At 37.5% G+C, this 23,279-nt stretch overlaps 1 protein-coding gene across 8 annotated transcripts in view; it reads left to right on the plus strand.

The window, feature by feature from the left end:
• Positions 1–23,279, plus strand: part of SHLD2 (shieldin complex subunit 2) — an 83,245-nt gene that overhangs the window by 43,739 nt on the left and 16,227 nt on the right. For 4 of the 8 annotated variants that reach the window (XM_042907936.1, XM_042907938.1, XM_042907937.1 and 1 more), the window contains 6 exons: positions 2,375–2,603; positions 2,936–4,471; positions 8,564–8,671; positions 14,917–15,111; positions 15,274–15,408; positions 21,483–21,689. In XM_042907936.1, the coding sequence (XP_042763870.1) occupies positions 2,941–4,471; positions 8,564–8,671; positions 14,917–15,111; positions 15,274–15,408; positions 21,483–21,689 (2,176 nt within the window). In that variant the 5' untranslated portion in view covers positions 2,375–2,603; positions 2,936–2,940. The remainder of the gene's footprint in view (positions 1–2,374; positions 2,604–2,935; positions 4,472–8,563; positions 8,672–14,916; positions 15,112–15,273; positions 15,409–21,482; positions 21,690–23,279) is intronic. The other 4 variants (XM_042907934.1, XM_042907935.1, XM_042907940.1 and 1 more) reach the window with 1 other exon arrangement.

Consider the following 23,279-nt stretch of genomic DNA (forward strand, 5'->3'; position numbering starts at 1 on the left):
AGAGTCAGGAGTTCAGAGGAAAGGTTGTGATGGAGGTAAACTTGTGATAGTCATTCGTGTATAGAAGGTATTCAGAGCCTGAGGCTGAGTGAAGTCACTTCAAGAGTGAGCACAGAGAGAGATCCAAGGACGGGCCCCTGAGCAAGAAGTTTGGCAATGAGGAGGAGCTAGCAGAGGAGACCAAGAAGGAGCAACTGCTGAAATAGAATGAAGTGGAGTGGGAACCAAGAGAATGTAGTATCCCTAAAGCCAAATTAGTAGAGTGTTCAAGAAGGAAGGCATGGTCAGCAGTGTCAAATGCTGCTGATGGGCTGAGTGAGCTGAAGATGGAGAGTTGACTCATCATGGCAATGTGGAGGTTATTGGGGGCCTCGAAATGTGCTGTTTTAGTGGAGTGGTTTGGACCAAAGCTTGAGAGGAGTGGGTTTAAGAGAGAACAAGAGAAGAGGGAGTATAGACAATTCTCTCAAGGAATTTTGCTAAAGAAGGGAGCAGAATGGTGCAACAGTTGGAGCGGCAAAGAAGGTGAGGAATAACAACATGAGAAGGAATGGTAGCATGTTTCTATGTGGATGGAGATGCTCCAGTATGGAGCAAAAAAATAACGTAGGAGCGAAGGGGAGAATTATTGGAACCTGAGGAAGCACAAGGGAATAAGATCTAATGTCTAAGTGAGGAAGAGATGGCCTTGCATCGAAGCATGGACTGTCCATCCATAGTAACAGGAAGGTGGGCACAGTATATAATATGACAGGGGTGGGTTGGTAGGAATGTTGTTGAGAGCTTGTAATTGGAGATGGTGGTAGCATGGTTACCAACTGTACACGAGGACTGGGGAAGAGATTCTGGAGACTTAGAGAATGAAGAGGTATGAAAGAGCTCCTTAGTGAGTGAGCAGATAGGGAAAGATAGATTCCTAGGTACCACCTGGAGGTTAGTGCTAATGAACTTAAAATGAGACTAGTTTTCAGATGAAGGTGTAATTTTTTTTTCCTAGTTACTTCTAGCCCATGGGCTATAGGTGCAGAGTAGGTGGTGATTCAACCAGTGTTTGAGTTCAGCTGGGCAAATATCTTAGTGAGGAGAGCAGCAGAATTAGCGATGTGTGCTAGGGAGTGATTATAATAATGGACCATAGTGGCTGAGCTGGTTAAGGAGGGAAGTGAAGAATGAAGCTGTAAAAATGTGGTATGTATGATCAGTTGTAGATCCCGCACGTTCAGAAAGTTGTTGGAGTTGTGCATTTAGAGAGTGAGTAGGAAGATGGGAGAAGCTAGTCAGAGAGTTGAAGGTTTAAAACTGAGTTTAGGGAAGGGTGTGCAGTTATTGATAATGGGAGGGTACATGACTATACGAATGGATAACTGGGGTAAGGTGGAGAATACAGTCAATGGAGGAGAAGAGGTCAAGGAGCCGAGAGGCCAGGGATCGTCCACACTGATATTGAAATCATAAGAGTTATAATTGGATAAATTATTAGATTTGGAAAAGGTGACAATGAGTGAATCTTCAAGGATAAGAGTGATGGGAGATTATAGTTGTCATTTCTTGATGGTTCCTCCTTCCTATATACTTCCATACTTCTATATGGACTTTTCACGATTTGAAAACATCTTTTTACAAAGGACCCTATACTCTAATCAAAAGTCCTTAGTCATACCATGGTTTTTCATAACTCTGCCTGTTACTGAGGCTGTTTCCTTTGTTTAAATGCTCTTAGCCACAATGCTTGCTTTCCGTAGCTGCGTTCTTCCCTGGCTGATGGTTGTTTCCTGTTTATAGTCTATAGTATCCATTACATTATTTTGAGAATGTCAGTTTACACTCACTATTTTTCCCTCCTTTTTGTTTTTGTTTTTTAATTTTAACTTTTTTATTTTAGAGAAAGAGAGTGTGTGAGTGGGGGAGAGGGGCAGAGGGGGAGAGAGAATCTCAAGAATCTCTACACTGAGTGTGGAGCCTGACACGGGCCAGTCCCACGACCCTGGGATCATGACCTGAGCTGAAATCAAGAGTTGAACCCTCAGTCACTCAACCTACTAGGCCACCCAGGCACCCCCTCCATTTTGTTTTTTTTAAAACCAGGCTGACAGTTCCCTTAGGCCAAGAGCGTTATCTGTCTTTTTGTCCCTGGAGCACTGTGAAAGAGTTCTCAACAAACTCCAGGACTGGATCTCTTTAATAAGTTCCTTTTGAAAGTCAGTTATGATCAAGTAAATCATGGTACAATTCTTCATTTTTACCTTAATGAATAAGATGCTTTCTTAGATGTACTTATATCAGGTGCCACAGTTAATGAAAAAAGTTTAAATTATAACGAGTTTCTTTTATCCATGTATTACAAAATGACTACTCTTAATTCTTTGTATTTCAGAGAAGATTTAAAAATACAGAAGTAATTATTATGCTAACAGATTGGAGTGAGCATAAATGACAGTCACTTCTACATCTTGAAGAGAGCCTCAAGCCTCAGTTTTTTAATTTTTTCTCCCTTCCTGTTTGAACTTCTATTTTGGTCTCGGGAACTGAGTTCACAGTTGAAGGAAGGAGGCCCCAAAGTTACTGAGATAGTCTATGGAGTGAAGAAAACAGGAAATTTAAAGGTGACTGTAGTACAATTAAACCAATGCTTTATTTTTCCTTCTCTACTAACTTGTTATTTAAATGTAATTAAACACCATTTGATGTCAGTGTACTTAGCTTTATTTTTTTTGTAGTCTTTTTTTTAAGTATCCCTTTTAATGTATTAAAGAGTCTTCATGTGAGGATATTTTCTGGCTATTTTGATTTCCCTTTATGATTTCTTGTATATTTATGCCTTTCGTAATTTAATGGAATACCAAAATAAACAACCTTTATTAATTATGTTTTTGATGGCATATAATAAGTTAATATATTAAAAATCTGACAAAATACTCATTTAAATTTTTTTCAGAAACTATGAGTGGAGGATCTCAAGTCCACATTTTTTGGGGTGCCCCAGGTGGTCCACTGAACATGACAATGTCACAGGAGCGAACTTCTTTAATATCCGATGATGACCCCTGGAAAAAAATTCAACTTTTATACAATCACCGTTCTTTACATCCGAGGGATGAAAAAGGCATGCACGAAACTCTTGAAGACTATCAAGTCCTAGAAGCTGTCGGCCCTCCAGATCTCCCTCGTGGTCATTTTTTAACAAAGGCAATGAATGAACCTGTTCATGTGAAAGAAGACTTTACACATTGTATTTCTGAAACGGAGACTGGAAAATCCCAGAAGAGTCACCTCTTAGGGGTGAGTGATATAACTAGTTCTGATGTGCAAATACGTGAACTTAAGGACAGAGTTCAGCATTTAACTGAAGGAGAAAAGTATCCAAAGCTTTTCGGTGACAATAAGAAAATCACAGATGAACAGCACAAAGATCAGTCAAATACATGTGGTCAAAACTTTCACAAAAATGTCTTTCAGTTAGATCATAAGCATGCCGCTGCACTGGATTTGGTCTGTGGTACAGAACACATTCATACAGGGCCGGGAGCTGTTGAAACAGAATGTGTGCCAACCGGACATTATGAGGGACAAAACCAGTGTCTGGGGTTCTTTTCCTTGAAGACGGAAGATAAGCCAAGGTCTGAACCTGTTAGAAGGGTCTCAGACCTTAAAATATCTACTGATACTGAATTTCTTAGTATAATGACTGCCAGCCAGGTTGTTCTTTTATCTCAGAGGAAGTATAAAGGACAAAATTCTAGAAATAAAGGGCCCATAAGTGTGGAGAGTGAACCAAAGGCAAGTCATGGGGAAATAAGGATAACTGAAGATAATTCGATTCAGCCTAATAATGATTTTGCAGGAGATGAAAGTGGACAAAACCAAGCACATTCCCTTGAACTCTTCAGTCCTGTTTGTCCTGAAACAAAAAGTGGTGACACTCACGTGAAGCCTGATAAACGTCTTGAAGAAAATATAGGATCTCAGGAACTTTTCAATTTTGAAGACAAAGTGCCCCCCAGTGATGTATGTATTGAGTCCTATTGCTCAGGAATACTGTGTTCCCAACTAAATACCTTCCACAAAAGTTCTACTAAAAGAAGTTGGACCTCTGAAGATAAATTGGGCCATTCCAAAGCTCTGTCTAAAGCCTTCCAACCATCCAAGAAAATTAAGTTGGTTTCTGATGCAAGAGATCCTACTGCAGCAGTGGGCCAGAGACGTGTGTCTAGTTTTAAGGGGATTAAAAAGACATCATTAATAAAAAATTGTGATTCTAAAGGTCGGAAGTATAATTGTTTAGTCATGGTATTATCTCCATGTCATGTGAAAGAAATAAATATAAAATCTGGGCCAAATTCTGGCTCTCAAGTGCCTTTAGCAACGATTGTGGTAACTGACCAATCAGAAATTAAGAAGAAGGTCGTTCTGTGGAGGACTGCAGCATTTTGGGCACTTACAGTGTTTCTTGGAGATATAATTTTGCTCACAGGTAAGGTCATCATGGGATGGTGGTAGCTTAAAGCTGTAGGCTTTTCCGCACTCCCACTTTTACCCCGCCTTTTTACCGTTTGCCTCTGTGGGAGCCAGCGTGGTCCAGCCCCTTCCAGCATCTGCTTTGGTCTCCTAACCATTGCCCTGTATCCTGTGCTTTGCTGTTTCTGGGCCTGTGCTCTAGTCTGCTTTGTTCTGAACCTCCCTTCCACTCCTCTTTTAAGAAGCCTTCCCTGGTCGCACCCCTCCTTCATTCGCTCTGTTAGCAATCAGGTCATATCATCAGGCTTGCTCTTTGTTTTCTTATGGCTTTGTCTACGTGTGTCTTATTTTTAAGCCTTTTCTTTATATTAGCAGTCTTATGAAAGGACAGTGTTTCTACTCCTTACTCCCTGATAATGCTGTGCACATCGCATTCTTAGTGAGGGATCAGAGACAGATTTTCTATTGTGTTTTTAATTACTAAAATTGTATTAATCACATTTGGAAATGTGGAAAGGAAGAACTCTTGATAGTAAACCAGCCTCATGTCACCACCGGTAACGTTTCGGAGAGTTACCGTCCCGTTGTTCTCCCTGTGCTCCTTAGAATGTATATACGTACACAGAGGATGGTTGATGTTTATTGGGAACTTATTTTGTGTTTTAAACTTTGCATGTATGTCAACTCATTACAACAACTGTATGAAAAAGGTATGGATTATTATCCCCATTTTTTACTTTGAGGAAACTGAGACCCAGAAAAGTAAAGCCACTTACCCAGTTTCACACATCTAGGAAGTGGCAAAGCCAGGATTTCACCTAGACTCTGGAACCCATACTCTTACTATATACTTGTAATCATTAAGAACATTCTTTTTTTTTTTTTTTTTTTTTTTAAACATGACTTATTGTCAAATTGGCTAACATACAGTGTGTACAGTGTGCTCTTGGTTTTGGGGGTAGATTCTCATGATTCATCGCTTACATACAACATCCAGTGCTCATCCCAACAGGTGCCCTCCCCAATGCGCATCACCCATTTTCCCCTCCCCCCCGCCATCAACCCTCAGTTTGTCCTCTGTATTTAAGAGTCTCTTAGGGTTTGCCTCCCTCCCTCTCTGTTTGTAGCTATTTTTTCCCCCTCTTCCCTTCCCCTCCGGTCTTCTGTTAAGTTCCTCAAGTTCCACATATGAGTGAAAATATATGATATCTGTCTTTCTCTGACTGACTTATTTCACTTAGCATAATATCTTCCAAGGAACGGTTTTTACCTTGCTTCTTTTTCTGACATAAGAAATCTAACATTGTGTTACAGGTTCTTTATTAATTGAAAATAAATACACATTGTATTAGACCAGAGATACCAGTCATTTTAAGGATGAGTCCCAGACTGGGAGGAAACTGATTAAGCTCAATAACGTGTCTAAAGAAAGAATGTGGTAGAGAAGAAGAGTGGGTGAGCCTTAGAAGCTAGGAAAAAGAAAACATGAAGGCAATCATTAGTGGTTCCCGCCTAATGGCTTGCTGGGGGAATGAGAGCCTTGGCTATTGTACATTAGGTGCATCAGGCTGTACATCAGGTGCAGCCTCTAATAAGGGGATAAACGTGGGCTATAACCCATAGGCCCAGCACGGTCCCGTCCCACTGGCAATGTCATCTTATTTGTTGGCAAGGCGGTTCATCCAGCTCCCTCTGTTCTGATTCAGTGCTCACTGAGCTGCCCTTTGCTTATGATCTGGCTTCCCAGGTGTGAAACTGCCTACAAGGTGAGAATTGGCTGCCAATGTTGTTTCTGTGGCAATTAATGCCTCAGTGAAAATTAAAAAAAAAAAAAATTGTGTTCTGTTTTTTTTTGTTTGTTTGTCTCATGAACCTGTTTAATGTGAGCTTATGTTGCAGAGCTGAAATCTATTTTGGGGATGCTGACAAAATCAGATTCCCCAGACTATAAAGAGAGAGCTGAGCCCTGGACTGGTTATTTTACCAAGGCAATTACTGTCACTGTGTGGGCCCCATAGGAGGACTTTTCCTGGCAGATGGAAACTCAGACCTGCCATCTCTGTGTTTTCCCCTAGTGTCCATACGGTTGTTAGCAACTAGGTAACCTGTCAAGTGACTTTACCGCTTTACTTAGCCATTTTCTCATTATAGGATATTTAGATGATTTCTATCAGCACCTTTAAAAATAATATCAGGGTTTTTTTTTTTTCCCCTCTTTTACCTTATTTCCTTAGTAAAGTAATCTAGTTCATCAATTTCTGAATAAGTTTCTTTTGTTTGTGGGGACAGATGGAAACTTCATGGAAAACAGAGAAACCTATACTTTCCTAATTAGGTAGTAAAATTATATTTACATAGAAATTTGTAGGTAAACTCCTATGTTAATTAACAGCATCCAATTGTACATTATTATATCTCTATGTTGGATATCTCATACTATCTACTGATATACACCCCAAAACTGAAAATTTTCCCACAGCAGATGTATTCTAGATCACGTTCCGTTCAGTAACACAGTTGACCTTTTGCCGTTAGACTTTCAGCAATAGAATGAAGAGATGCTGTAAGTAAGGATGGTCTATGGGAGACTGCTGACCAGAATTCAAAGAGGACCTTGGGCCCTATCTGGGGGAAACCACAGATTTTTAAGAACAAATAGGAGAGGCTCTAGGGCACATAAGTGAGAGGGAATCAGGACAGCCAGGAGGCAAGGGCTGGGCCATTGATTCCACTCCACCCTGTCACCAGTGATTAGCAGGTCACTAACCCAACATAGGTTTTACAACCTAGTTTTCCGAAGTCTGTCCTTGAAATTTCTTATTTGTTCCTTCCTGAAGAGCAGGCATCCTGATGGTCAGATTATGAAGAGTCTAAAATGCTGTCCTAGCTATTTCTGGCCAGGCAGAGGGGAGCTGAGTGTTTTTTAAACTAGTTAATGGATCACATTAATGTTCGTGAAAAATTACTCATTGGCCCTGGGGGACATGGATTGGAGGTGGGAAGGGGACCTACCAGGAGAGAAAGGAATGCACGATATAAAATAGCACTGTCAAGGGCCGGTGGGGAGACTCACGGGGCAGTGTTCAGCAGGTGGGGGTTTGGAGACAGAAGGTGGGGAGGGAGAGGTAGACGTTCAGGATGACTTCACATTTTAATTTACCTGGCTAGCTCCACAGTGCCAACAAATGAGATGGGTAATGTGAGAAGAAAAGCAGGTTTGAGCAATTTTTGAATTTGGAGAGCCAATAGAATATCCAGTCAGGAATGTCCGTGAGGCAGTTGTGGATAAATGGGTAAGTGGGTTTGAAGCTGGGGAAAGGGTCTGGGTGTAAATTTGGAAGTGACTACTTGGAATGTGTGCATCCTTGTTTTTCTTCCTTATTATCTCAAAAATTGGCTACTATTAGGATATCTTTATACCTCTAGCATTTTATGCACTGTTTATATTCTTTTATGCACTGTTTATATTCTTCCAGAGATTGCTATGTCTCTGTCTCTAACTTACAGTTTTGCTCTACTTGAAATTGTTTCTACCTGTTGGTATATTTAGTGCCACTTTATGATTCTTTTGTATCCATCTTAGATCATAGAGCTCTCTTTTTCCTATTGGAAAGTGTTCCTTACCTCCAAAATCTTTCACTTTTAACATCTGTAGATGAAGATTACCATGCTATTGAGGGGAAAATAATCCAAGTCCTTTAAGGATGTCTTATATTCATATGTGTTTGTGGCAGAAGGGGTAAATGCATACTAATATTATTTACTCTGTTAGACACTACTGTTTTGGAACCATTACTTTGCTTCCTGCCCCTAAATGATTTCCTTTTAATTTCTCAAAATAGACACTATAACATTTTTTTTTTTTTTTACATGAACAAAAGCCATTAAACCATTCTTTGTGGAGCAATGAGCTTCCATATTGATAGTGTTCGAAATTCTGTTGTTGCTATATTATCATTTTGTGGCTTTAGGCAGATGATTTAACCCACTTGATCTTTAGTTGCCTGGCCTGTGAGAGATGTTAATAATATTTTGCTATGATTGGCAAGTTAACCACAGTGTGAAGGAATTTATGACATGATCAGAACTTTTGTTTCCCCCTGTCTAGATGTTACTGTTCATGAAGATCACTGGGTTGGTGAGACAGTACTACAATCAACTTTTACCAGTCAGTTATTAAATCTTGGGAGTTACCCGTCTGTCCAGTCTGAAGAATGTAAGACACGTTTTAAATGTAATCATTTCTTAGTATTCAAAAGTATATATACATATTAGAAAAAAAAGTTAAAATAGTAATTTTACAAAATGTTTTCTAAACGGATTAGCTGGACAGTATTGGTTTATTTTCTTTAGTAAGACTGAAAATAGAATTTATAAAAATAAACTTGTACGTTGTAAATCATATTTGTTTTAAGAAATATTGGGGTTCAGTTTCCATTTTCTTACTTTCCTTAGAGTGTCCACATAGTGGTAGTTCTTAACCTTTTAGGGAGTCCTAGCTCTCTTAGAGAAGCTATGTGCCCTTTCTCCAGAAAAATAGACTTAGGTAGATAGACACAGAATTTTGCACATAACTCCAAATGGTTCCTTGGACCTCTAAAGTTCTCTGTTGCCAGGCTAAAGTTCTCTGTGGGGTTCCTCAGCCTCTGGTTAGGAACCCTTGAGGTCGTGAGAAAAGCCTGGGCCTTCCACTCAGACAGTTGTGGTTTGAATCCTTGTTCTTCAGTCCAGCACTGCAAGGAAAGACTACCCTCCTTCTCTGACATCCATTTTCTCTTCTTTAAAATCATCACTGAAGAGCCCAGAAGCTATCTTTTTCTCCAAGAAATATATAAAAAAAATAAAAATAAAAAAAAAAAAGAAAGAAAACAAAGTAAGGGAGACAGTATAAACTGGTAGTTATAGTCTCTGGAGTCAGAGCAAGATTTGAATCCTGACCCTACCACTTGCACAGTCTGTGTCTTCCGGCAAGTTACTTAACCTCATTGTACCCTTGTTTCCTCATCTGTGAAATGGAAATTAAAATACATACGTAGCTTATAGGGTTGCTGTGAAGATTAAATGTGAGGTATTGAACCTGCATGTAATATATTGAACCATGAGGTATTGAACCTGCATGTAATATATAATAACAATACAGAAATATTAACGGAGAAATAGTAAGCAAAATGTATTTGATGGAATACTGAAACAGTGTCATAGAAAGATAGCTATGAGTACATAAGAATACACTGATTTTACAAGAGATTAATTAGAATAACAAGAAAGTTGTGTGGCATGTATGGAAGGTACAGCGTATTCCAACCCGTGAATAATAAGTATTCTCAAAGGAAGGCAGGGTAAGTAGAAGAGAGTAACAACAGTTAGAACAATAACAAAGGTGTTTGGAAAGGGTTAAGATTTCCCTGTTTCCGAGGGAAACTAGTCAACAGAAAATCAGCACTGACATGATCTCATAAAATAACTAAAGTTGAGTTCTTCACCTACCCAGTTTATATGTATGAAGTGTTGACGTTGTTTGAAGCACTGTGCACCGGGGGTACAGTGGTGAACAGTGTCCACCTGGTGCCAGCCTTCGTGGCACCGATGTCCCTGTGTGGCGGGCCGATAAGGAAGAACCTACAGACATGAGGGTGATATGAGTGCTATGATGGAAACTAACAAAGGGCAGAGATAGGAATACCATAGATCTGGCTGCGAGGGGCTGCTCATGGAGCTGAATTAGGGAGTTAGGAAGTTACTGCAGTAGTCGAGGTTGAGAGATAATGGGTGGCCAGCAGAGATAATGAGAAATGGATGGATTTGAGATATAGCTTAGGCAGACCAGTTCTATAGAAGAAATAGAGAAAATTATTCAAGAACTACCATACAAAAATGTTGCCAGGCTCACATCGTTTCACAGGAGAATTCTACCAAGAGACCAGATAGTTCCAGTGCTCTGAAAATTCTTCTAGAATATTGAAGAAGGAAACTTCCTGATTCCTTTTATAAAGTAAGTAAGACACTGACACCTAAACCAAAGAAAGACATTACAAATAAGAACACAGACTAGTATCGTACAAGCATACAAAGTCTAAACAAAATATTAGTAAACGAAATCTAACACTACCTTAAAGAAATAATGACCAAGTGAGATTTTTTCCAGAAATGGAAAGATGTGTTTCAATATTAGAAGGTCTATGACTATCATATACCTTATTAATAAATGGAAAGAAAAATTGTATGATTATCTCCATAAATATTGACAAAATTGAGCACCCCTTTATCATAAGAAGCTCTCCAGGAAATGGAGTTGAGGATACTTTCTCCTTCAGGATCAATAAATATAGTATCAATACAGTGGTAACAATTACAATACAGTTGATACTGTGTCACTAAAACAGATGTATTTAGTCCTAATGCCAGTATCTTATTTAATGGAGAAACACTAGAGGCATTTCCACTAAAATCAGGAACAAGGTAAGGATGTCCACTATTTCTGCTGCTTGTTGCTCGTTATCATGATACTGGAGTTATCAACCAATACAACTAGACAAGCAGAGGTATCTGGATGGGTGAAGAAGAGTAAAAACTATACGTGCAAATGCTTTGATAACATATCAGAAACACTCCAGGGAACCAAAGAATCAATTCAAACGATAAAGGAATTCAGTGGTGCAACAGGATACTAAAATTAATGTTGAAACTGTCACTAGCCTTCCATATACAAACACTGAACAGAGGACATGACGGTAGGGCAAAAGTCATTGGTGAAAGCAATAAAGAAGATACTTCGGAATACATTTAACAAGAAATTTGCAAAGCCTATATAAGGAAAAAAATTTAACCACTCCAGAAAGAAAGAAAGACAAGAAGAAATGGAAGCACAACATTCCCTGTTCCTGAATAAGGTGACTCAACATTATAATGGTATCTGGTCTCCATAAGTGAATTTATAAATTCAGGACCATCTCAATAACAATATTGGGAAGCCATGCTATGGCATATACAACTTGATACTAACCATCGTATGGAAAAACAAACATGCAGGAATATCCAGGAAAACATTCAAAAAGAGAAAGCACAAGGGACCATGCTTACGAGACAGGCATTGAACTGTAAAGCCTCTATAATTAAAATAGTGTGATACTGGTACATAAATAGACAAATGGACCAGTGGAATAGAACAGGAAGATCAGAATTAGACCTGTATACATATAATTTAGTATATGACAAAGATATTATCTGAGATCACTGAGGTAAAGGTAAACTTTTTAATAAATGGTGGTGAGGCAACTGGGTAGCCATTTCGAAAAAAGAGAAAATTAGAACAGTATCTCACACAAAATAGAAGAATAAACTCCAAATGGATTAAAAATCTAAACATAAAAAATATAACCATTCAGTTACCAGAAGGAAACATGGATGAATTTCTCTATCATCTTGATGTAGGGAACACTTTCTTATTATTACTCAGAATACAGAAGCAGTTAAAGAAAAAAAAGACGGATAAATTTGACTGTAGAAAAATAAAATTTTGGGGTGCCTGGGTGGCTCAGTCGGTTGAGCGTCCGACTTCAGCTCAGGTCACGATCTCACGGTCCGTGAGTTCGAGCCCCGCGTCGGGCTCTGGGCTGATGGCTCAGAGCCTGGAGCCTGCTTCCGATTCTGTGTCTCCCTCTCTCTCTGCCACTCCCCCGTTCATGCTCTGTCTCTCTCTGTCTCAAAAATAAATAAACGTTAAAAAAAAAATTTTAAAAAAAATAAAAAGAAAATTTTGCATGACCAGAAGCACCATTAACAAAGCCAAAAGACAATCTGCAGACTTGGAGAGAATATTTGCAACATACACCTAGACGAAAGGCTAATATTCCTAGTATAGGGAGAACTCTTACAAACTGAGTGACAAAGGACCTGATAGGAAAATGGGAAAAAGACCTGAGTCATTCAAATTAAAACTACACAGAAATTTTATTTCTTACTATCAGATTGGCAAAAATTTAAAAATATGATAACACATGCTGTTGATGAGGCTGTGGGAAAACAGGCCCTCTGACACATTGCTGGAGGCAATGAGAATTGCTGCAGTTTCTGGAGAGATATTTGGTGATACAAAATTACAAAGTACGTATGTACTCAGCTTTCAACCCAGCAAGCCTACTTGTAGGAATCTGTCCTAAAGATACAATTATAACAACATGAGGCAGTATTTGTAATTGCAAGAGGGAAAAATTGGAATGCCTCTACATAGCAGAATGGTTGATTAAATTGTGTTACATTTCCACAGTGGAATACTATGCAGAACTAAATTATTTTTATTATTATATTTTATTTAAAAATTAAAAAATTTTTTAAAAAATATTTATTTTTGAGAGAGAGAGAGAGAGAGAGAGAGAGCAAGCGAGCATGAACTGGGGAGGGGCAGAGAGAGAGAGGCAGACAGAATCTGAAGCAGCCTCCAGGCTCTGAGCTGTCAGCACAGAGCCTGACAAGGGGCTTGGACCCATGAACTGTGAGATCGTGACCTGAACCGAAGTCAGGTATTTGACTGAGCCATCCAGGTGCCCCTTTAAAAAAAAATTTTTTTTTAACGTTTATTCAGTTTTGAGATAGAGACAGAGCATGAGTGGGGGAGGGGCAGAGAGGGAGACAGAATCTTGCTCTGAGCTGTCAGCACAGAGCCCGATTTGGGGCTTGAACCCATGAACCATGAAATCATGAGTTGAGCTGAAGTGGGATGCTTAACTGACTGAGCCACCCAGGTGCCCCATTATTTTTTCTTTTCTTTTCTTTTCCCTTTCCTTTTCTTTTCTTTCCATTTTAAAAAATTTTATTTTTGAGTAGACTTCACACCCAACATGGGGTTTGAACTCATGACCTTGAGGTTTAGAGTTGAATGTTCTACTGACTGAGTCAGCCAGGTGCCCTGAATTATACACTTTAAAATGTGAATTTTATGCATGTGAATTGTATCTCAACAAGGCTGTTATAAAAATACTATTCTGATAAAGATAATTTTATGCATGTGAGTTATATCTCAATAAGGCTATTATAAAAATATTATTCCGATAATGGATTTATACTTCATCAGACTGCCAGAGGCATCTATAATACATAAAGGAATACAGACCCCTTTCTCTTTACCTGGAGATATACCCCCTCCTCCAATTATTACCTAGAAAACTCCAGGACATTTTTCCAAAACCCAGCTCAAATATTTCTTCAATAAAGCCTCTTTCCACTTGCCTGGGCAGTTGATTTTGTGTGTTGCTAGAATGCTTCCATGTATCTCTTATACTCTAAGCCCTGTGTTTGTTATTGACTGTCTCTAGGTTGATAATTCTTCTGGGCAGGTATAATGGCAGGTATACAGACAAGGTATATCTTTGTATCCCTAGAACCTGGCATGACGCCTGGCACACAGTGGATGGTCTTCTGATTAGTGAACGAATAATGAGGCTTTAGTGTGGCATAAGAAATACATTAGGAGGAGGGTGTTAAAGGGAGAAGGAAAGAAGAATTACTTGGTTTTTTTTTCTACTGAAATCGGCAAGTAGACCCAACCTTCTAAAAAGGTACGTAAGTGCCTTTTGCTAAGATTGTATTTTGATCAACAATCCACCATATATTCAAATACACCTCCCTTTCCTTCAAGGAAATTAAATTTTAATCAGCAAACTTATCAATGTGTGCATTTTATTATATGTAAATGTATCTCAAAAAATGAGAAAAATTGAGACAAATAATTTAAACATAGGAGAAAAACATGTAAATGGCATAATGACCAAAGAACTAAATAACTTCTAATAATCAAGGGACGATGCCAGTGTAGCACATGCTCACATGCCACACGGGAGCTGGAGCTAAAAACCCTCTAAGTTCAGGGGAAGAAGTCACTGAGAGCCTCTCCATAGTGTATTCTGTGTAGTATTTGGATAGGTTGAGAGGATGGCAGCATTGTAGCCAGGGACAATCGTAAGGAAAGAGGCATAGAAGTGGGGAAAATGAAGACATGTTCAGGGAGGGTCAGGTAGGTGACCCTTAAGAGCATTTCACGTGAGAAATGTAAGAGCCTTGAGGAAGAATAGCAGTGGTTGGGATGGTCGTGGAAGGTGTGAGCCAATCAGACTGCAGGATTAGGGGACCGATTGGGTATAAGAGGGTAATGGAGGAGTAAAAAAAAAAAAAAAAAAAAAGAAATACTGGTCTTAGTTAATTGGTAGAAAAATGGAACCGAGAAGGGAACAGGGCAAGTTATTTCTGGAGATAGTAAATAATTCTAATTCCGTTGGTTAAAAAGAATCAGGCTTATGTTTTGCATCTACACATTTAAGAATAAGTTACATATTTGTAGAAATGAAAGCGTGGTTTTTACACTTAATCACACTTTACAAGATAAAATGCATTTCTAAGAAAATACTGTGTTTTCAAGAAAATATAATTTTGCCATCTTTTCTGCATGTGTGTGTTTTTCGTTCTTAGATTCCAAGATAGTCAGTGATGCTGTACTTCGAGACTTACTGGCATACGTGTCTTCAAAACATTCCTATCTCCGAGATCTTCCCCAGAGGCAGCCTCAGAAAGTGAGCAGTATAGAATTTGTAGAATTGGAGGAGCTGCAGCCGGACACGTTAGTCCATGCGGTGCTGAGGGTTGTTGATATCACTATACTGACAGGTACACACTGGGGGCCCCTTCTCAATTTTAGATTATAAAATAATTAAGATACAAGACATTCTTAGGATATCATTTGGGTATCACGGTTGTATTTATCATGAGACATTAGAGTATGGTGTCACCTGTGAGAGAGTAATGCCAACTAAAATATTTCTTTTCCAGAGGCATTATACAGTTATAGAGGACAGAAGCAAAGGAAAGTTATGTTAACAGTGGAACAGGTCCAAGGTCAACATTATGTGCTTGTATTATGGGGTCCTGGAGCAGCCTGGTACCCTCAACTTCAAAGGAAAAAAGGTAAATACACCAAAAAGCATTTAATCTATTTATAGTTAGGTAAATGATTAATGCTTATGAGCTTCAGATGAGGAACTTCTTAAGAGATTAAGAAGGTCTGCGTTTGAAATAGTAGGTGGTCATAATTGACTATTCTTCTTCAGATTTCTTCTGTTATAATTTTATACCTCCTGTAAGCAGTTTAGTGATCTGAAAAGTCCTCTATAATTAATGGTGGTAGAATAAAAGCTTCTACTTATTCCCAGGTATACTACTTTACCTTTTTAGCGAAGGTCTTATCTCCTTCAGGAAATGTTCTTTAAAATTGAATTCTGGAGAAGCTTCTACAGTTTTTATTCAGCCAAAGTACCCTGATAAATAAACTTCTCCCTGGTTATAAGGCAGATGTTAGGGGAGCTGCATTAACCCTTTCAAGTCTCAATGTTACTGTTTAATAAATGAGTGCATTCCAGGCTTTTATACCAGTTGTTCTAAAAGCGCGGACTATTAGCCATCCATACAATGTTCGTGTTTAAAATATGACCTACGATTCCATTTTCTTTAAAACAGGAGTTAATAATAATTTATGATGTATTTAATTAAATGGAATTGATGTTTCAAGAAAATGATGTATCTTCATTTTGATATTGTGAGATTCTTTAGTTGTGACAGTCAGAGACAGTTTAATTAGTGGCTTACCAGTCATTTTATCCTGCTAAATTAATCTACAGATTGATTAGGTGTGTGACTTTTTTTTTTTTTTTACCCCAAAGAGTTAATGCCTCTTCCCAAACTTCTACCTACAAAATAATTATCTAAGGATACAATCTGTCACATTCTCTCTTTTAATCATTAATAGCCCATAACCAAGATTTGAGATAAGTCTGACTTTTGACTTTCATGTTAGGATCAAACAGCAACAAATATTTGTTCAGTTGAGAAATCCGACAAACACGTGTCAGTGGTAGACCAGCCATCATTATTGACCATTATGTCAGAGCTGGGAACATGAGTCTAGTGCATGCGGGACAAAATGTAGGTCAAAGGTGTTATTCCATTGATGATAGAGCTGTAGCCAAGCACACTGCTCTGGGCTTAATGTGGATATTCTTTGAAATATAGAAGAATATAGTAGTTCTTTGGTTAATAGAAGAGACATTCCAGTTGTCTCTAGATAATCCTATGGTATTTAGGTTAATATTGAAAATTTGTGAGTCCAGGAATTAAGATACAGTTGTTCTTTGTTCACTCATTAATTTAGCACACTTTATTCATTGCCATCACTTTTAAGTTATGATAATCCACCTCAATACCTCAAGATTATTCTTTTTAAAATAGGATAATACCAATTTTGAAGGATCATCTAAGTAAGTAATTCTCCCTTCAGAAATGGTTAGCATTTTATGTATTCATTTAGGACTTCTTGAGGCATTCTCTATGTTAACCTCCACACTGGGCACTGGTTTTACTTGTTCCTGAGGATAACAAACTCACATGTAGGTGATATAATCAGAAATGACCGTCAGGTAGTTGTTACTGAATACTGGAGATCACAGAGCTGATATTTTGGGGGAAGAATAATAAGAAATCCCAAATCCACATTCTTTTGAAATATGCATGGGAATTTGGGATGCCTCATATGTAGCAAGTGTTGATCACAGTCTAGGTCCTAATGAGTGTGGACTTCTTAGGGATAAGTGGGTACATAAAATAAGCTATTCAGAAGTGAATGCCATTCTAATGCAATATTCACCTGAAAGTATCTAATAGAAATCTAATACTTTAAAAATGTAACAAATTGTAGTAAATCACTCTTGTGATATTACTAAATAGGCAGAGTAATGCAAATGATCCCAACATTTGTGATTATACTTCATGCAAAATCATAGTTAGGTCTGCATGGCAGTTTGAAATCTATTCACATCCTTAATTCATGATTCAATATAAAAATGTATTACAAATTGTCTCAATACCAGTCTCCCTCAGACTAACTAGTCCAACCTGCACATGACTCCTCTCTGTTACTTGAACTTGCTGATCTTTTTCCTGGCTTGGATCCTGAATTTACATGTTTCCCTTGTCCAGAGTGCTTTCTCCTGAAGCTCCCTGCGTGGATGGCTCCTTCATTTCTCAGCCCCAATTTCATATTCTTAGAGGGGCCTCACACACATATGCATAACCACTCTCTATCAGATCAACTCTTTGAAGGCCATTTGTGCCACTGAACACAATCAGGATTATCCAGCTTATTTGCTTGCTTGAAAACTGATTTTCTCCATAGATTAAAATTTCTATGAATACAAGCATCCTGCCATGCTTGTTCACCACTGTATGCTCATTACACAGCACTGTGCCTGCCCTCATAGATGTTTTCTTCTTTTTTTAATGTTTATTTATTTTTGAGAGAGAGAGAGAGAGAGAGAGAGAGAGACAAAGTGTGAGCGGGGAGGGGCAGAGAGAGAGGGAGACACAGAATCCAAAGCAGGCTCCAGGCTCTGAGCTGTCAGCACAGAGCCCAGACGTGGGGCCGAACCTACAAACCGCCAGATCATGACCTGAGCTGAAGTCAGACGTTTAACCGACTGAGCCACCCTCGTGCCCCTGTTTTCTTTATGAATAAATGAAGTAAGAATAAAATACAGATTAAGCAACCAGTCAAAATTCCCAGTCTTTAAGAAGTAAGAGACTCAAGTTTGAGGAGGAAGTAACTTCATTTCAAATGATAAGAAAAAAAAAACACACACACATTTGAAAATGTCTGTGCACAGAGGTTTTGCAATCCATGGAATGTTTTAAGAAATTACATTTAAACTTGGGCACAGAGGGCTTGTAGTTAGAACTGGACCTCTTCTCTGGGTAATTTCAACAATTCAGGGGGATGTATCTGAAGTATACAGGAATGAATGTCTCAGGGTGCAGAGAGCAAGAGCGCTGATGGGTTCAGGGGTTCTTGGGACTGGGAGCTGAAAAGCTTTGTGGGTACCAGGCAGCTTCTCTGTCTGTCTGCTTTATTCACTCCTTGCAGACTTCCTCTGCTTTTCAACCATAGGGAAGGCAGCAGAAGATGGTTACCCTGTAGCTCCTGCTCTTACTTTTCCTTTTAACCTAGACCAGTGCCATTTCCAAATTCCTAGCACGGAAAATCTGATTGCCCGGATTGAATTCTATTCAATCAACTGTGGCCTCAGGGGCAGGGTGGGAAAGTACAATAGGAATGCCTGAGCTTATTTCAGAGGGTGAAGGAGCAGTTGGGAAGGTCATTTGTGGTCTGGGTGGACACAGAAAGGTATTCACTACCAAAGATATGTATGTTCATTAGCCTGGAGAGATGGAAATGATGTTAATATTTAGTTTAAACAGTACATGATAAAATTGAAAATGAAATATATATGTGTATAAAGCATATGCCGTATTGGTGCAATAATGGCAATTAAAAACATGGAAAAAGGAAAAAAATAAGTACATTATATAGTTTCATGTACAGTAGGATCCCATTTTAATAAAGCAGGTATGTAAGTATGTGTATACATTAAAAGAATTGGAAATACTAAATATTAAAGAATTGGAGATACCAAAATGCTATGTGTGTTTTTTTTCTTTATGCCTCTAGTTTGAATTATATGGATGTGTGAATCCACATTTATTTTTTAAACCTTTAGTAAAAACTTCAAACTTAATATATACAAAATAATATAATGAGCTACAGTACCCATTATCTACTATATTAAAACATTGGCCAATCTTATTTTATCTATTACTGCTCTTTTCTTTTATTGTATAAATATTTTATAGTAAATATATTTTATTTATAATTAAGAAATAAAGGAAACTTTTTCCTTTTGGAAAAAGAGCAGGTAATGTTTGAAATATCGAGCTAACAATTTGGGAAAAAGGAGAATTGAGTTTATACTTCATATTTGTGCCAAAATAAATTCCAGATGCATTAAAGTTTCAAATATCTTTTAAAAAAAGAAACTGTGAGTAGTAGAAGAAAATATAAGCAAACTTATTTGGTATCTAAAGATTAGAAGGTTAGGGGCGCCCGGGTGGCTCAGTTGGTTAAGCGTCCGACTTCGGCTCAGGTCATGATTTCGCGGTCCATGAGTTCGAGCCTCGCGTCGGGCTCTGTGCTGACACCTCGGAGCCTGGAGCCTGTTTCAGATTCTGTGTCTCCCTCTCATTGACCCTCCCCCGTTCATGCTCTGTCTCTCTTTGTCTCAAAAATAAATAAACGTTAAAAAAAAAAAAAAAGATTAGAAGGTTAAAAAAATGCAGCAACAAGAACCGTACATAAAAATCACCATATGCCAAATTAAAAAGAAAGTGAAAAACCAGAAAAAAATATTGCATTTTGTCAGAAGATAATGCAATAAGCAAAAGACAAATATCTGTAAGGATAAATGGGCAAGAGATATGAACAGAAAGTCCCCCAAAGAAGAAATAAAAATGGCCAATGAATGTATGAAAAAAATTTACTTACTAGTAATTGAAGGCACACAAATAAAATAATGACAGCCCGTGATTTTTCTCCTGAGAAATTGATAGAGAATATGTGGAGGAACAGCTACTCTCATAAACTATTGGAAATGTAACTTGGCAAAACCTTTCTTGAGGACAACTGATAATGTGTTTGAAAATCTCAGAATTTGGAATACCTTTCGCCTAATGATTATACTTCTAGGAATTTCTCATGGCTATAGAGATGTAGCTAAAAATATATTTATCACAGTATTGTTATAATAATAAAAAATTGAAAAAACAACCAACATGCTTTAAATAGGGAATTGCTATAATAATTTTTAAGATTTTGGAATATCTGTGCCAAAGTATTGACATATTAGGTAGTATTTTAAAATAATATAAAATAACGGGACGCCTGGGTGCCTCAGTCATTTGGGCATCCGACTTCGACTTAGGTCATGATCTCGTGGTTCATGGGTTCGAGCCCTGCATTGGGCTCTGTGCTGACAACTCGGATCCTGGAGCCTGCTTTGGGTTCTGTGTCTCCTTCTGTGTCTGTCTCTCCCCTGCTTGCTCTCTCTCTGTCTCTCTGTCTCTCTCTCTCAAAAGTAAATAAACATTAAAAAAAATAATATAGAATAATACTTAAGGACATATAAAATATATTTAACATATTAAGTAAAAATCACATTGAAAACAACTGGATGTCCACAAAAGTGTTAACTGTGTTGATTTGGGGATGTTGAGATTACAGGTGTTATTTATTTGCTTATTTAGCTTCTCTGATTTCTGAGCATGTATTTTATAATAAGACAAGCAAACCATTTTAAAAATAGCGATTGTTTTTAAGCAATAACTTGGAATATATATGCTTTAGCTCTTCCTAACGATGCTCTGTCTGTACAGATTTACCGTTTTTAAGACTGTCCATTTTTCCAAAAGAAACTAAGGGAAAAAACTAAGGCAGTGTTGCGGAGGGGTGTGAATTAGATTTATTGCCTGAAGGAAACTAAAAATACTGTTTTATAAAAATAGCTGTTATTATTAGAAAACTTAGTGCTAAGAAATCTTTTTGTTTTATTATAAAGTTGAATTTATTAATATAGAATGTGATTATTTGGAAAGGAGCTCTGTGCTACTGTGGTTTTAAGGATTCAAATTATTACTGATGGAGCTAAAAATACATGCAGTTGTCTCTCAATGCTTTTTTTTTTTTTTTTTTTTGTCCTGGAAAAATTAGCTAAATAAGAAAACAAAGGTGTTGGAAAATCAATGAGAGGTATTACTTATGGCAGACATGTGTCCATTTCTATGCCTTCCTATTTTTAAAAATCTTTGCCTGTAGACACCAAAACAGGAAATAGCTACTCTGAAAAGCAGTTAGTTATGATAAATTATGACTGTTTAAGAGACCAGGAAATCTTTAGAAAACATTTTTATTAAAATTATCTCCAGCATCTTTATCCTATTGCCTTAAAACAGCGTTCACATTTTGTCTCTTTACACCCAAATTCCTTAGTGTGATAAATGTTGCATTTAACTGATTTAATCATATTGATCTATTTAATTTGATTCTGAGCCTAGATTATTTCTTTTTTGGTGACTTTTTGTTTTTGTTTGTTTGTTTGTTTAAGATTATATTTGGGAATTTAAACATCTTTTTGTTCAGCGCAATTACATCCTAGAAAGCTTAGAATTGCATACAACATCTTGGTCATCCTGTGAGTGCCTGTTTGATGATGATATAAGGGCGGTTAAATTTAAAGCAAAATTCCAAAAAAGCATGCCCTCCTTTGTGAAGATGTCAGATTTGGCAACACACTTAGAAGACAAGCGTTCAGGTAAGATCTCTAATATGTAAGACACTGCTAGTTTAAGCTGCCATTTGTGGGGAAAAATGTACAATTGAACATAAAAGTGAAATACAGATCATCATAAATAGCCGAACCAGATATTTGCATCTTCTGAGCTTTCTGCCTACCAATCCTTTGAGGTTAAGTTGTAATTATTAGAGAATTACTTAAAAATATTTTTTGCATATTTATACAAGCCATTCATCATTTAATAAACCGGAAATAGAAAAATGACCCTAACCAGAGTGACTGTTGAGATAAGCATTTTATCAAGTTACTAAGCTGCTACCTGTACATGGTTGTTAAAATTTAGCATTGATATAGAATCCACGCAATTTGCTTACTGCTTAGTAAAATATAATGTACTTTCTGAACTCACGTATTTGTATGTGTGTGTGCATATATGGGTATAAAATTAATCCTCAGAAACACTACATGAAAGAATGGCTTTGGAAATGGATTTTATTCACGTACATGCTTTCCATGAACTTAATACCATTAAAGTAATTAGAGTGCAGTAGTAAAAGGAATGTGCTTTAGGTTCAATATGTTATACACTTCAGAATAAAGAGAGTCAAATAGTGAAAATAACTAGATAAAGTGATACAAGTTAAGTGGAAAATACTTCTCATAAATTGCATTTGCTTCCTAAGTACAGAGATGATGCTAAAAGTATGCTAACTCCTAGTTAAAGGTATAACAAATTAGATGGCATTCAAGGCTATATTTAAGGTTGAAATGCCAATAATCAATCAGTAAATGTCAGTGATCATCAATCTTGGAAACTAATAGAATGTTTTCTAGTGGTTATTGTAGCAATTGTTTTTAGAGGGGAAATGGGGGTTGAAAAAAATGGAATGTATCTGTAGGTTTATTGTTACATAATTTAAATTTTCTAATGAAGAAGAAAATATTTGGTCAAATTTTTTTTCTCAGAATTTATATAAGATTACCATTCTTGGTGCTTTTGTAGGTTAAGTTTTTAAGAATATCTCAGGAACTTTGGATCTTGATAGTAAGTTTTAATTTTATTCTCCCGTTTGCATGAGTAATTTTCTGAATTCTTATAGATGGTTTTAGATTTTATTAAATGCTAGGTGTGGTTTAAGTGAAATAAGATTATTTTTACAATTCTAATAAAAAAGAATCTGTTCCAAAATGAAATGGGTTGAAGCTCCTAAGAGATCACATGCTAAGATTTTCAAGTTTATTTCTGGGACTTTTTGCTGGCACGCTATACCCCCTTTTGGTACATCCACAGAAACGTATAAGTTGTATCATAGGCAGAGCAGAGGATCTATCACAGTGCTTTTCAAATACGGCTCAGAGTGTCAGATTTAAAAAACTTTTTTAACTGAGTTTTTAGGGTATAATTTTCATACAGTAAACTGCCCTTATTTGAAGTATACACATTCACACTGGTGAGTTTTGACACGAAACCCATGAAACCATCACCACAGTCGTTAAACCATCACCAGTCTGCCCCTTTGTAATCTCTCCCTTCCACGCATGCCTGCCCCCTGATCCTTCTAGGCAATCAATCTGCTTTCTATCACCAGAGATTAGTTTGACTTTTCT

This window comes from Panthera leo, chromosome D2 (assembly GCF_018350215.1).
Source record: "Panthera leo isolate Ple1 chromosome D2, P.leo_Ple1_pat1.1, whole genome shotgun sequence".
Taxonomy (NCBI): domain Eukaryota; kingdom Metazoa; phylum Chordata; class Mammalia; order Carnivora; family Felidae; genus Panthera; species Panthera leo.